Source organism: Ornithodoros turicata, chromosome 1 (assembly GCF_037126465.1).
Source record: "Ornithodoros turicata isolate Travis chromosome 1, ASM3712646v1, whole genome shotgun sequence".
Taxonomy (NCBI): Eukaryota; Metazoa; Arthropoda; class Arachnida; order Ixodida; family Argasidae; genus Ornithodoros; species Ornithodoros turicata.
Window position 1 is genome coordinate 178,215,299 of NC_088201.1, and position 16,008 is coordinate 178,231,306.

At 47.7% G+C, this 16,008-nt stretch overlaps 1 protein-coding gene across 1 annotated transcript; it reads right to left on the bottom strand.

Annotated features, from left to right (window-relative positions):
- Positions 1–1,674: 1,674 nt before the first annotated feature.
- Positions 1,675–15,958, bottom strand: LOC135378820 (zinc finger protein 883-like). Its single transcript, XM_064611925.1, has 3 exons — positions 13,945–15,958; positions 8,470–8,622; positions 1,675–5,909 (listed from the first exon to the last, which is right to left on the bottom strand). The coding sequence occupies exons 1-3, from the start codon at positions 14,069–14,071 to the stop codon at positions 4,363–4,365; spliced, it is 1,827 nt and encodes a 608-aa protein (XP_064467995.1). The 5' UTR covers positions 14,072–15,958; the 3' UTR covers positions 1,675–4,362.
- Positions 15,959–16,008: the final 50 nt, after the last annotated feature.

Sequence of the window (16,008 nt, forward strand, 5' to 3'; positions counted from 1 at the left end):
AAGTACGACCGAGGGTCTCGTCCATTCAAGGGGTCATGTCGTAATCCCCTCAAGACTGTGGCTTTCGGGCGCGACCTTGTTCACCTCTAGCTTCGAGCGTAGTTCAATTCTACCAAATTTTGGCGCTGCCAAACACTATGACGTCATTTATTTACAAACAGGGAGAGGTCTATTGTTGGGCATAAAGGAAAACGATCTAAGCGTGTTGCACTCTTCCGCAGGCAACTCAAGGTCTAACTCAACTGCTCGCGCGCTGCACCTGCGTAATGCTATTTTGTGTCCGGAGTAACTTGGAAGTAACTAGTTCTTTTTTTAAGTAACTCAGTAACTACGAGTTAGATTTCATGCTGAAGAACTTAGTTATTAACTTACCCACATTTAGCACGCGGTACCTTAACTTGTAACGAGTTCTTTTTGACGGGTAACTTCTCAATCTATGACTATATGCCCCTCCACGCTGTTATTCATAAAGAAGCCGTTACAACCAAGCTCCGCGAGGTTTTCGACGTGTCGTCCCATCTCCTGGAGCAGCCGTCTCTGAATTCCTGCCCAATGAAAGGGCCAAAGTTAAACGCCAATCTTCTGCATCTGCTGCTGTTACTTCGTTGTAGCACCTTTGTTGTCACGGCTGACATCCGAAAGGCCTACCTGCAAGTGGCTATCCGCCATGAAGACAGAAACCTTCTCTGCTTTCTTTGGGTCCGGGATATTGCAACATCTGAAAACCCACTTTTAGTGGAGTGACGAATGACTGGAGTCCCTTTTGGCACCACGTCCAGTCTTTTCCTCTTGGCTGCAACGTTGCAGCATCATTTTGACTCCGTTACTCCCAGATACGCGAATACGGTGACAGTGATTTTCCCAGGATTTTCTTCTAGGGGGGTGTGTGACATAATACCCGACGGTCTCGCATGACGTCACAGCCACGTGACCATATCCTGTGACTTCACGTATGATGTGAACAAGGTGGCTTTTCCCAGGATTTGCGATTTCAGGGAATCGGGATTTGAAGGAGTGAAATGGGGGGTACAAATGCGCGTTAGAAGACTTGCCCATTAACTGTGTTTCTGGCTAAATGTAGCGACATTCAATTTTCAAACAGTAACGCTTTATTGCGGTGAACATTGTTTTGCTGCTCTCAAAATACCACCTAGGTAGCTCGGGGTTTTGAGCATCTTCATTTCTGGTAAAAACGTTGTGTGACATTAAAAACAGGAAACGAAGACAAATAACGAGAAACGCAAAAAAAAAAAAAGCACGCACACATGACGCAGAGCAGTTCTCTTCATGTGAAGCGGCAAGTTTCCCCTTCATAGCCTCCTGGGTTTCCGGACCCATTTTTCAGAAGCTTTATCAATTAACTCGTGGTACTTGTCGGTGCTGCCATCAGGCGTCACCTGCTGTCGCGGAATCTGTGGTTCTTCGATGGATATCTTCATCAGAGCGTCAACATGCGCAGGAAGCAATCGCGAACGTTCTGAGCAGAGTATTCGATTCATAGAACCATTCTACCCATCTACATTCATGAAACCAATATTTTAGTGAGAGAGCACAACACTCTGTCTTGTTCCTGTATATCTCGTTCACAAGTACACTTACCACACCTTTAGCAACATGATCCACCGAGTGCACCGTACTCTCGCACGATGATCTGGTGTAACCACGTTAAACCACTGCGTTACTCACAGCGTTCAAAACCAGTAGGCATCGTAAATATCAAGGTTTGATTTGAATAATCGACAGGACCAGATGACACTCCCCTGGGGGGGGTGTCATGAGCAATTCCTGGGTGGGTGTTAGGGGGTGTGGAATACGGCCAAACGGTCGCGGGACGGTATTGCTCGCAGTACTGCTCCACAGAAATATTTTCCTTATCCCCCTTCATATCCGCGTATGCGGAGGAGGGGCAAAAGGGGAGCCTGATGTTCTTGGGGCAGCGCTAGAATACGTCCGAACGGTCGCAGGGCAGTATTGCTCGCAGCACTGCTCCACGGAAATATTTTGCTTATCCCCCTTCATATCCGCGTATGCGGTCGAGGGGCAAAAGGGGAGCCTGATGTTCTTGGGGTGACAGCGCTGGAATACGTCCGAACGGTCGCGGGGCAGTATTGCTCGCAGTACTGCTCCACGGAAATATTTTCCTTATCCCCCTTCATATCCGCGTATGCGGTGGAGGGGCAAAAGGGGAGCCTGATGTTCTTGGGGTGACAGCGCTGGAATACGTCCGAACGGTCGCGGGGCAGTATTGCTCGCAGTACTGCTCCACGGAAATATTTTTCCTAATCTCCCTTCATATCCGCGTATGCGGTGGAGGGGCAAAAGGGGAGCCTGATGTTCTTGGGGTGACAGCGCTAGAATACGTCAGAACGGTCGCAGGGCAGTATTGCTCGCAGTACTGCTCCACGGAAATATTTTCCTTATCCCCCTTCATATCTGCGTATGCGGTGGAGGGGCAAAAGGGGAGCCTGACATTCTTGGGGTGACAGCGCTGGAATACGTCCGAACGGTCGCGGGGCAGTATTGCTCGCAGTACTGCTCCACGGAAATATTTTCCTTATCCCCCTTCATATCCGCGTATGCGGTGGAGGGGCAAAAGGGGAGCCTGATGTTCTTGGGGTGACAGCGCTGGAATACGTCCGAACGGTCGCGGGGCAGTATTGCTCGCAGTACTGCTCCACGGAAATATTTTCCTTATCCCCCTTCATATCCGCGTATGCGGTGGAGGGGCAAAAGGGGAGCCTGATGTTCTTGGGGTGACAGCGCTGGAATACGTCCGAACGGTCGCGGGGCAGTATTGCTCGCAGTACTGCTCCACGGAAATATTTTTCCTAATCTCCCTTCATATCCGCGTATGCGGTGGAGGGGCAAAAGGGGAGCCTGATGTTCTTGGGGTGACAGCGCTGGAATACGTCAGAACGGTCACGGGGCAGTATTGCTCGCAGTACTGCTCCACGGAAATATTTTCCTTATCCCCCTTCATATCTGCGTATGCGGTGGAGGGGCAAAAGGGGAGCCTGACATTCTTGGGGTGACAGCGCTGGAATACGTCCGAACGGTCGCGGGGCAGTATTGCTCGCAGTACTGCTCCACGGAAATATTTTCCTTATCCCCCTTCATATCCGCGTATGCGGTGGAGGGGCAAAAGGGGAGCCTGATGTTCTTGGGGTGACAGCGCTGGAATACGTCCGAACGGTCGCGGGGCAGTATTGCTCGCAGTACTGCTCCACGGAAATATTTTCCTTATCCCCCTTCATATCTGCGTATGCGGTGGAGGGGCAAAAGGGGAGCCTGATGTTCTTGGGGTGACAGCGCTGGAATACGTCCGAACGGTCGCGGGGCAGTATTGCTCGCAGTACTGCTCCACGGAAATATTTTCCTTATCCCCCTTCATATCCGCGTATGCGGTGGAGGGGCAAAAGGGGAGCCTGATGTTCTTGGGGTGACAGCGCTGGAATACGTCCGAACGGTCACGGGGCAGTATTGCTCGCAGTACTGCTCCACGGAAATATTTTCCTTATCCCCCTTCATATCTGCGTAGGCGGTGGAGGGGCAAAAGGGGAGCCTGATGTTCTTGGGGTGACAGCGCTGGAATACGTCCGAACGGTCGCGGGGCAGTATTGCTCGCAGTACTGCTCCACGGAAATATTTTACTTATCCCCCTTCATATCCGCGGATGCGGTGGAGGGGCAAAAGGGGAGCCTGATGTTCTTGGGGTGACAGCGCTGGAATACGTCCGAACGGTCGCGGGGCAGTATTGCTCGCAGTACTGCTCCACGGAAATATTTTCCTTATCCCCCTTCATATCCGCGTATGCGGTGGAGGGGCAAAAGGGGAGCCTGATGTTCTTGGGGTGACAGCGCTGGAATACGTCCGAACGGTCGCGGGGCAGTATTGCTCGCAGTACTGCTCCACGGAAATATTTTTCCTAATCTCCCTTCTTAACCGCGTATGTGGTAGAGGGGGCAAAAGGGTAGCATGCTGTTCTTCTTTGGGTGAGAGCACTGGAACAAGGCTGAACGGTCGCGAGGCAGTATTGCTCCATGGAGGGATTTTCCCTAATCTCCCTTCAAACCCGGGATGCGGTAGAGGGAGTAAAAGCGGAGCCTGCTCTTCTTCTTGGGTTGAGATCCTTGGAATACGTCCAAACGGTCGCGGGGCGGTATTGTTCGCAGTACTGCTCCGCGGCTGCTCCACACTGTGGTGTGTGTCTGCCTCTGATACTGCAGGTGTGTACTGCAGTTAAACTCCACAGGACAGATATCACACTGGTATGGCATCTCTCCCATGAGAGTCAACTTGTGACTCCGCTAGCTCACTCCTTGACTGAACTTCGTGAGACAAAGATCACACTTGTACGGCTTTTCATCTGTGTCCGTGTATATGTCTCCGAAGGTCTGTGCTGCGGCTAAACTGTGCAGGACAGAGATTGCACTTGTGCGGCTTCTCCCCCGGGTGTGTCAGCATGTGATTGTGCAGGTCTGTGCTGCGGCTGAACTTTGCAAGACAGAGATTGCACTTGTGCGGCTTCTCACCCGTGTGTGTCAGCATGTGACGCCGCAGGTCCGAGTTGCGGCTGAATTTTGCACAACAGGTGTCACACTTGTGTGGCTTCTCTCCCGTGTGGGACTGATTGTGATACCGCAGGTCTGTGCTGCAGCTGAACTTCGCAGGGCAGAGATTGCACTTGTGCTGCTTTTCACCTGTGTGTGTAGCTGTATGCCTGCGAAGGTCTGTGCTGCGGCTGAACTCTGCAGGACAGAGATTGCACTTGTGCAGCTTCTCCCCTGTATGTGTCAGCTTATGGCGTCGCAGATCCGCGCTGCGGCTGAACTGTGTACTACAGGTGTCGCACTTGTATGGCTTCTCGCCCGTGTGTGTCACCATGTGGCGTTGCAGGTCTGTGATGCAGCTGAACTTTGCAGGACAGAGATTGCACTTGTGTGGCTTCTCGCCCGTGTGTGTCATCATGTGACGCCGCAGGCCCGTGCTGAGGCTGAATTTTGCACTACAGGTGTCACACTTGTATGGCTTCTCTCCCGTGTGGGTCTGCCTGTGATACTGCAGGTTTGCACTGCGGCTAAACTCTGCAGGACAGATATCGCACTTGTACGGCTTCTCTCCCGTATGTGTCTGCTTGTGTCGCTGAAGGTCTGTGCAGCGACTGAACTTTGCAGGACAGAGATCACACTTGTATGGCTTTTCGCCTGTGTGTATATGTGTGTGTCGCTGAAGAACTGTGCTGTCACTGAATGCTGCAGGACAGAGATGGCACTTGTGCGGCTTCTCGCCCGTGTGTATCCGCATGTGACGCCGCAGTGTCGTGCTGCGGATGAATTTTGCACTACACGTGTCACACTTGTATGGCTTCTCTCCCGTGTGTGTCTTCCTGTGACACTGCATGTTTGCTTTGCGACTAAAAACTGCAGGACAGATATCACACTTGTACGGCTTCTCTCCCGTGTGCATCTGCTTGTAATGCCCCATGTTGACGCTGCAGCTGGACACTGCAGAACAGAGATTGCACTCGTATGGCTTCACACCTGTGTGGGTCTGTTTGAGTTGACATGTGTTGCAGGTGAATGTGCTCGCGTTGCTCGCCAACTGGTTTGTGTCAATGCACGCATCCGAACAAACATTGCACTTGTACATCCTGTCCTTCTCGAGGTCAGAGATTGACGATTCACCAGGCTTTGAAGTCTGGCTCAGGTCTGAAGCGTAGCCTCCAGCCTTTGAATCCGTGGGTCGAACATCCACAGTGACCGAGATAGTGTTGTCGAATGGAGGCTGAAGTGTTGTTGTTTTAAAGTTGAACTCTGTGTTTGAAGAGTCGCAACCTGAAGATACTGAATCACAAATGTCTTTGGGCTCATCCTTGATATGAAGTAGTATACCAGTGGTTGCTGCTTCTTCTGAAATTGTAAAAAGCAGGACAGTAAGAGCACACACGAGTTGGTAGTACAGGTACCAACAGAAGTTTACGGAACATCGGGGTGGTGTATATCGTCATCGGAGCGATCCCGTTGCAGCAAATGGGAGCAGATGAACTTACGGACAGGTGATTGGGTAATTCAACGCACCTCTCAGTAAGTGTGCCCACTCCTGTTGCTACAACATCACTCTGATCAAGAAATGCGCAGCACTGGTGTTGAGTAAACTTTTGCCGATATTGGTACATTAACAGAAGCGTCATATTTGTGTATAATAATCGAACAGTCCGAAAAAACGAATTTTGCTTTAAAATAAACTTAATGAAGTACTAGCAGGCTGGAAAAATTTGTTAGGAATGCCGTCCTGATTGGGCAAACAGAGCTGATTCGCTGATTGGGCAAACAGAGTCCGAAATATTGAGCAACGGGTATGCATGACACCTGAAATTCTGGACTTTCTCATACATCAACCCTATGGGACCCGCGGTCGGTCCGAGGACGAGTCCAAATAATCAGGCATGTCCGAAAAATTGGTCGGCGACTCAGTTTCTTTAAGTCATTTCAGAAGGCCAGAATCGTAGAGAAGGAACGTGAAGAGGGCAAGGAGACTGAACTCCTCTATGCACCAAATATATCAGATCGGACTTTGATATCTTTCATAAATACTTTATCAGCCAAAGATTTAAGAAAAATTACTCCCTCTCGATGCACAAGTTTCCGATTACTGTGGACAGTAACCGGATGTACCGTTTCCAATCTGTGTGCATTACTAGCACCGGTATTTTCACCACCACCCCTGGCAGACGTTATGCACTGATACGCATTATACAGTAAAACCTCCCTACCTCGGACAACTCCCCATGTCGGACAAGCTTTCATTGCACTGGCAGGCTCCCATTGAATCTACATGGAGACGAAATTCTCTATGTCGGACACCTCCCTATCCCAGAAGTAGGACAGGGTTTTCCCTGCTAAGTCGGACAAAACCCTGGCCAAATTACCTCAACCTCGGCTCATCTTTGCACCAAAAAGACCCAGAATGCGCCAGTGCCCTTGACTTTCGCCCTTTTTTCCCTCTATACTGGTCTCAGCATTTTGTTGCTTTAGTTTTTTGAGTCCGAAAACGGGTGTTGTCAGTCTACGTTGTAACTATTCTTTGTGTGAGCACTTGTCTTCGATTTGTCTAGAGCCATTGAACGCGAGCTGCACCAAGGCAATGAAAAGTGGGCTTCAGAGACAAGTCCTTGAGCTTAATTCCAAGTGGGTTTAAATTATCAGGCAAGCAGTACGCTGCTCAAAAAGCTCCAAAGGTAATGCCATTGAGTGGAATCTGCATGGAACTGAATCTACCTAAATCAGTAATAATTATCAGTGAAGAGTGGGTAGAGGGGTTCCAGATACCACAAATGACAATGAATTGAAGAAGGGGGACATTTCTCGCAACGCGGCTGTGATCTTTTCCATTTTTTGTTTCCCTCGTATTCTGTAACTCAGACACCTCCCTAAGAAGGACACACTTCGGCTGCACCGCGGGTGTCCAAGATAGGGATGTTTCGCTGTACATGAGATATTTTCTACACTTCAATTCCAAATGTCCCTATTTGATATTCGAAGGACAATTTTGCAGACATTTGGAATTGAAGTGTAGAAAATATCTCATGTATAATGCGTATCAATGCAAGGAGAATCAAGGACAATTATGCAGACATTTGTATTTGGAAATTTCAGCGTTTACACACTCGTAATGTATATTCGTTTACTTTCTTAACTGCTCTGCAGAAAGTATTCCTTGTGCATAACACACACACGAGCAGTTTTATCACTATTCAATGTCATGCATTGCACCTTTTCTCGACTCTATCCGAACCACATTGTGAGGAGATAGTCATGCTCTGAATAATTTATTGGATAGATTATACATAGGGCCTTGTGTTTTTCAATGCTATGACTTTGTTTTGCTTTTAAGTTGAGGGGTAAAAATTGCAGTGTTACTATAAAAGCAGGGGAAAAGCTGACTTTTGGCCGGAAAATAAAAAAAGAGCCCCCCCCCCCCCCCAAACTTAGATGGACACGAGATGTGGAACGGCCATATTGAATGTACAGTGTATGGCGTTCCAGTGCTAAGGGCTGAACTGGGACTCTGCAAAGTTAGCTATCGGGACTTTTTGCGAGCCTTTCCCAAACTGACCACGATACAAATCAGATGGTAAAAAATGGGTCTCACCGGGTTTACCCATCATGACATACATTACCTGCTTTGCCTATTTTGAGATTAATAAGAAAAATTAAGCACGTAGAGTGCTGGACAAAAGCTTACAGAACACAGTCCAGCGCATTCCTCCCTCAGAACAACAAGCAAGCACAGATCTGGAATGTTCGGGCTTACGCACATGTGCCTAGATAACCCAGTCACCTGTTTGTAAGGGTACTATTCGCCGCCGTAAACTTTTGTCTGCCACTGTACATGCCTATTAAAAAACTAAAGCAATTCCCGTTACATAGTTTTCTTTCTTCGTGAAATAAATAATGTCTTTTGTATCACCTTCTGACGATGGGTCATGGCTGTGTTCAACATGGTCCCACCCTTCCGAAACTGTAGCATGGTATGGCTCCGTCTTTACTACTACAAGCAGATGTTCACTTGAAGAGCATTCTTGGGGTTCTTCTTTAATGTGGCCCATTGCAGCCATCACACCTGAAGCAAAATAAAATGGCACAAGTAAGCCATACTGCAAAAGCATCAAGTGGAGTGAAAGTCAGCTCTATCCCCTTTCCAACACTTATCTCTTATCTCTACACATGTCATCATGTCAGATCAGCTCATCTCTACATATTGCATACGAAAGCTCCACGAAACTTTGCTTGGTGTCTCGCATTGTTACACGATACGCAGTCTGACCACACAGTTCACTGAAATCTTGCCAGACCTTTCTATAGGCTGTTCACCATCTCACTATGTAATTTACAAAGTTCTTACTATGACAAGTTCCTCAGGATTATTCCACAAAGCATCACCCATCTGACCACAGTCAACCCCCATTTATCAGGAAGCTGCTGTTCCTGAGGAAAATGTCCACATAGCTGGGGGATCCAGACAGATGTATCTCCAGAGGAGATCAGCAATTCAACAGAAGGATCATCAGAAGGATACCATTCTGTATCATGACCAGTTTTGACTTGTGAGTCTGTCATGCTGTGAATTTCAGTTTTTACAGAGTCTGCATGGAAGTAACGGCAAGCACAATCTGACAGCCCAGTGTGAGATGAACTCCTGTGTTGGTGGATAGGGTCGAGCTGAAAGGAAAGAGCAATTTCTACCAGTGTGTGCTGTTTTGCTTAATGTTCGATGGCAAATTTTTTTTTTTTATTCCGTGTTAGCACCGCGAAGCAACTGTGGCTGTGAGCGGTGTACAGCATTGGTCGGCGAATTCATTCATGATGGCCTTCACCGACTTCACTCACCATCACCTCATAGAGAATGATGTGATGTTGAATGAAGGGCATGATGTGAAGTTGAAGTTGAATGAAGGGCTATGATGTGACGTGAAGTTGAATTTGAATGAAGGGCTGTGATGGGATTTGAAGTTGAAGTCCGCGTGATGGGATTTGAAGTTGAAGTTCACGTGATGGGATTTGAAGTTGAAGTGCGCGTGATGGGATTTGAAGTTGAAGTCCGCGTGATGGGATTTGAAGTTGAAGTCCGCGTGATGGGATTTGAAGTTGAAGTCCGCGTGATGGGATTTGAAGTTGAAGTCCGCGTGATGGGATTTGAAGTTGAAGTCTGCGTGATGGGATTTGAAGTTGAAGTCCGCGTGATGGGTTTTGAAGTTGAAGTCAGCGTGATTGGTTTTGAAGTTTGAAGTCAGCGTGTGTGGGTTTGGAAGTCGAAGTCCGTGTGTTGGGTTTTGAAGTCAGCGCAATGTTTTTTAAGGGGAAGTCAGCGAGATGGGTTTTGAAGATGACGGATGGGTTTCGAAGTCCTCATAATAGGTTTTGAAGCCGACAATGTTTAGTCGATGTCTGACGTTCACGTGTCGTGACTGTTACTTGTGCGAACGCGTGCGGAGTGAAGGGCAAATGTGTATTGGAGTGCACCGAGCGAACATAAACGCTTCGCGTTTCGTGCATGGTGTGGGCGTAGGGGCCTGACACTGCAGATGCCTGGCGGACTTCCTCCCCCCCCCCTTGTTGTGTATCGGCGGTCGCAGGGAGGGAAAGTGTTTGGAACGCGTTACTCTCTCGCGTACTGGGGCGCGGAGGGCAATGTCATGTAGCCTGAGGCAACTGTATGTTGCGAATGTGAGCGGTAGATTAGATCGAGATGCGATTTGGCGTTCTGCGGTCGCGCGGTCTGCACGTTGCGGTTGTTCTGTTTGACTCATTTGTTCGCCTACAGCTATGATGTGCGTATATATGTATATTGGATGGGTTTGGATTTGATTCTCCGCCTTCGGTCGCATACGCGCGTTTTACTAGACGACAGTAGATTGCTGTCGTGCTGACAAAGTGTGTTTTATTATGCTTATTTTGTGTCTTCTTAGATTGCTTATTTTTTCCTTTGTGAGATTGGGATCCAAATAGGACAAGATCGGGTTGGCATTGTTTTTGTGGACGTCTTTTATTTTAAATGTAATACACAGAGGTCACTATAGGTCTCTTATTTATCTGAGGTGCATAGGTCATGTTTTGGGGAATTAGGTATGTTTTCCGCATGAGTGTAGCATCCATCAGACACGAGTGTTCCATCAGAGCACGCAGCTGCTATTTCTTAGATATTCATCCCCAATAAAGTACATTTCAGCAGAGGTAGGAAAGTTAATTACCACCCAAAAATTGCTAGTTACGAGTTACGTCATTAAGCTAAATATGTAATGAAGTTACAACCCTCAAGTTCTCAAAATGAAATTAAGTGAGAAATGACAGTTCTTGCTACCATGCCGAAATTAAGTTGGGAGCGGAGTTCCGAATATACCTTGTCAATTGGGCACAAAGTGAGAATTGGAATTCCAAGTTCTGCGAGTTCCCATTTTCCGCGCACATTTCATAGAACCTTGCCAGTGGCCTTATCACCTTCCCCGTTAAAAAATGCACTCCACGCACTCCAAACGAATGCTCTTCTGCGACCTAACTCAGAAGCACGTCGGAATTGCGTTTGCGTACATCCACTACATCGCGCTGCAACAAGGCGGAGCAGACAGGCTGCTGGCGCCGCACACGTGCAAGAGGCGGGGTCACTGTCGTCGGATTTTTCAGCAGCAAAATAAAAAGAAAGGAGCCTGCGTTTGTGCGTTCTGCCTACTTGGACGTGAAGCGAAATAGAAATTTTTAACTTTGCACATGATACTTTTGCGAAGTTACCTCAAAAAGTGACTAACACTACAGTCAGGTGATTATGATGAGAGGTTGTTTCAAACATCAAATAAAAGCAGGTAAGAGTGGGAATTGTTATAAACTGTGTCGACACATATTTATTTAGAGATTGTGAGAGAGGAAAAGAAACTGTTTCACGGACTGTAAGTTGGTGGTCTTCCGGGCTCCTTGCAGTCTTCACTTCAATTTGCGCCTCACATTCTGTATGTACTACATGTGTCCAAATGCCTCGGTCGTTAAGAATTCACTTAGTGTTCGTCCGTATATACCCTCCTCGGAGGAAAACGAATACAATGGGTTACACTTTTCCGAGGACAGATTCTCAGTTTTTGATGTCAGTGATTTATCCAGACCATGATACATCCCTATGACACCCTCCACCCCAAAGAAAAAAGTTTGGCGACACCCCCTGCAAAAAAGGCGGCTTGCCGTTTCAGCTGTAATGACATGTCGGTAATTATACGTGTAAAGCTGTTATCACGTAGCTGTAATAATGACCACGCCCCCTGCTTGGGATTCCGGATAAACCACTGCAGTGGTGTATTGCATGAAAGAATTAGAGTAAAAACATATGTCCAGCGAAGGTGATTACAGGTCGCTGAATTCGTTCATGACGGCTATTTCCAGTGTCAGTAAGCATCATGTCACAAGAACTCATGTAATACTGAGGGGCAGGCCACGATGTATTCCGATGCCGAAGCTAATACCCCTGCGTCACGAGTGAAAAATGGCACGGCGGAAAAGCCAGATGTACGAAGCCACATGGTCGTGCAAGGATGTCGTACGCAGCCACATGAACCTGCAATGTGCTATGCGCTTAGCTGTCAACAACGGGCGCAACATTGTTCAACAACCCTACTGCGTAAGCAACATACCTCCCGCCGCTGTTCACATGCGACAGCGGAGGTCAAACGTTGCATCCCTCCCTTTCCTCCTTTCTTAGTGCACCCTGCTTCAAGCCCAACCCAGAGCAAGGCGACTGCACCCTCCAAACAGCATACCCCTCCTCCGCTTACGCTTTCGCCGCCACTACCAGGAAATCCACGCTAACAGGGGCGAGGAAGATGCCAACGTCGTAATCCTCCACCAGCGAGCAGCCGGGCACACCAACGTTGGCCTTCGTTGGTATTCAACTTCAAAGCCCCATCAGCGGTCACTCGAAGCAACATGAACGCGCAATGTGCTATGCGCTCACTTATCTGTCAACAACGGGCGCCATATTGTGCAACAACCCTACCGCGCAAGCAACACACCTTCCGCCGGTCACATGCGACAGCGGAGGTGAAACGTGGCATCCCTCCCTTTCCTCCTTCATTGGTAAACCCTGCTTCCAAGTCGAACCGAGTGCAGGCTGACCGCACCCTCCAAACAGCATACCCCTCCTTCGCTTACGCTTTTGCTGCCACTACCAGGAAACCCACGCAAACACAGGCGAGCAGGACGCTAGCGTCGTAACCCTGCAGCCGGGGACACCCCACGTAGGCCTTTGTTGGAGTTCAACTTCAAAAACCCCATCACCGACTTCAGCACCCATCATAGGAATTCAACTTCAAAACCCCATCACAAACTTCAACTTCAAAATCCATCACCGACTTCAGAACCCATCATAGGAATTCAACTTCAAAGCCCCATCACAAACATCAAATTCAAAATCCATCACCGACTTCAGAACCCATCATAGGAATTCAACTTCAAAACCCCATCAAAAACTTCAAAATCCATCACTGACTTCAGAACCCATCATAGGAATTCAACTTCAAAGCCCCATCACACACTTCAAAATCCATCACCGACTTCAGAACCCATCATAGGAATTCAACTTCAAAACTGCGATGGGATCTGAAGTTGAATTCTGATGATGGGTTCTGAAGTTGAATGATGGGTTATGATGTGATGAATTCTGAAGTTGAAGTTGAGTTATGGGCTCGTGATGTGATGGTTTATGACGGTGATGTGATGTGATGGGCTTTGCAGAAAACTGACCATGATGTGATGTTGAATGAATTCTCAGGAAAATGCCGACCTATGGCGTACAGATGTGGACAGATGGAGAGAGGACAGCAGGAAGGAGTGAGGGACAGGGGGATTAGTATGCATCCTGGGCCGACTTCAGTGGGAACTGTGCCGACATTCGTCTAGAAAGTCTTCGAAAAACCCAGGGAAAACCTCAGACAGCACAGACGGCGGTAGGACTCGAACCCACCACCTCCCAGTCTACAGCACGACCTTGGTTACCACCAACGAGCGGATGCCTTAGCCCACTCGGCCATGCCGCTGGTCGATGGCAAATTGGTCAGCTATTTAAGCTAAGGCCAAAGCTAAGCTAAAGGTCAAATGACTGTGAAAGACGCGAGAAAAAGTTGATCTCTGGCTATTTTTAGGGATGAAAACTGGGGAAAATGTCTCAGTTAATGAGTGGGGGTCGCAAAAAGTCAGTTTAGCGGGTGCAGGTGGTGCATGTTTACCTGCACTGCAGGACACATTGCAGGCACACCAGCATTTTACCAGCAACCCGCAGTGACACTGCATTCCTACCCACAAACCATCACAAAACCTGCGGGGTAACTGTTGGTATGTCTGCACCTGTGCTCACCTTTATCCATTCACCATCAGAGTACCTAGTTTTAAAAAGTTTTACCGCACATACCTCCTCCTGATGCAGACATGCTACAGTCCTGTTGCTGCATCTGGCCCAGTCTCGGAAGACATGCAGCATCACAAGGTGTCAGTTCTATTGTTGTGAGCTGACCATTCGACATCTGGGGCAGCTGCATTCCTTTGGGCTGTGAATCCAATGGGCTGGGGCTTTGCAGAAGAATCTCTTGCCTCTACACTAATGCCTTGTCCCTAAAATGGCAAAGATGAGACAAGCAGGCAGTGACACACAAGCGCTATTACATAAACAATTATCATTTGCCCACCAAACGTGAAAATGTTGCCCACAGTATTGACTATTTATTGACTCGTCTTTATTTATTTATTTAAACTGGATAAAATTTCTGGATTAATTTTTTTAGATTAAATTTTGATTAGATTTAGAAGTTGTTTAGATTTATCTAGATCTTTAATCTTTATTTATTGACTAACGCGCATTGACTATCACTGTATTGACTAAAATGCCAACTCAGTGTTGCTGGAAGTGCATTCAGTCTTTATTTCCTCCGTGTTCCCATTGGCCCCCAGTAGGAGAGAAGTGTTGAGGAGAGGATCATGACAGCATCACTTGTAGTCATTGCTTCTGTTGTAGCCAGAAGAAATATACTTTATGAGGGATGTGATTCCATCACTGTGTGCTATGTTTGTGTGTAGTGGTGTAACAGTCAGTGTGTCGATTATGGTGTCTATGCTGAGCGCGTGTAGATTTGCAACTTCCTGGTTAAAAATGCCACGTACGACCTCAGCTATGTTATTTTCTGTAGTCCCCTTAATGCTACTGAGGTGTCTTAACTCATCTGACTCGTTTGGCACTCACAGGATGTACGGCAGCATGTGTTTGCATTTGTCTCTCGCAAATTTATTAGTTTTGAGGAAAGCAACAATGTGCGCTAGTAACATCACGATCTACTAGATTATAACGACCGTGTCATAATCGGCAACCCCTATGAGAAGCCCGTCCGCATGATCTGCTAGGGGTGCTACTCGTTGGCACGTGAGATCTACGTCATGATTGGACAATGGAAATTCGAATTTTGAACGAGTAGAAGACTACCGTAGCAGACGACAGCAACAGCTCCCATGAAAACGCGGAGAAGGATGATAATAATCAACTTTGGAAAGAAGCATCTCTCGTGGGACATCCACCGCTTGTACAAAAATACTGTGGTTAGCTGAAGTACCAAGTATTGCAGAAACTGAGGAAGCAATAACCGGGCCGGTGAGCAACGCCACCGCTCGCTTCCAAATCCGGCGCTGGGAAGGGGTGCCTATGACATGGTCGTTATAATCTAGTAGGTCGCGAGTAACATACAATCAATACTGGTGTCGCCCATCGACAAAGCGAGACACGATATAGCAGTTCAAAAAAAAACAAAACGACAAAGACAGATGGAGAGAGGACAGAAGGAAGCAGTGGGGGACAAGGGGGGGGGGGGTTAGTGTGGGCCTTGGGCCGACTTCGAGGGAACTGGGCCGACATACGTCTGGAAAGCCTCCTGGGAAACGCAGGGAAACCTCAAAACAGCACAGCCGGTAGTAAGATTCGAATCCACCACCTCCCAGTCTCTTTAGACCCAACCAACCAGCCGATGCTTTCTCACACTCGGAACATGCCGCTGATCAGTTGAAACATGGCAGTCATCGAAAAAGACAGACAGCGGTGGGATTTGAACCACTCATCTCTCGATTACAATGTGCAAACAAGAAAAAAGAAAAAAAAGGTGAGCACTTGTGATGTATGTTACAGCATGTAATCACACCGAAGGCGAAATCTCCGTAGCCGATGTTTAGTGTCCAGTCAACTATCAAAATAGTGGATCCCAACATAGTTGTACAATGTCTCCATTGGTGGAGCACACCTTTGAAAATGCTTCAAAGTGAATAGCAAAGACGCTGTACTTTTGTAAGAGTACTTTTAAGTAAAGCAGTAAGCATTACTGAAGGTCTGAAAGCTTCATGGTTTTCCCAAGTGATTGTGAATGTGAAGTTCGTGCCGAACTTTGCGAACTTTGTTTACTTACCAAAATGGGGCCACAAGCCAAGCGAAGCCAAATGG

Coding starts and splice junctions, on each gene's coding strand:
- LOC135378820 (XM_064611925.1), bottom strand. CDS start 14,071: ATGCAGCTGCCCCAGATGTCGAATGGTCAGCTCACAACAATAGAACTG. Junction 8,623..13,944: donor CATGTCTGCATCAGGAGGAG/GTATGTGCGGTA, acceptor ATTTTGCTTCAG/GTGTGATGGCTGCAATGGGC. Junction 5,910..8,469: donor CCATGACCCATCGTCAGAAG/GTGATACAAAAG, acceptor TTACAATTTCAG/AAGAAGCAGCAACCACTGGT.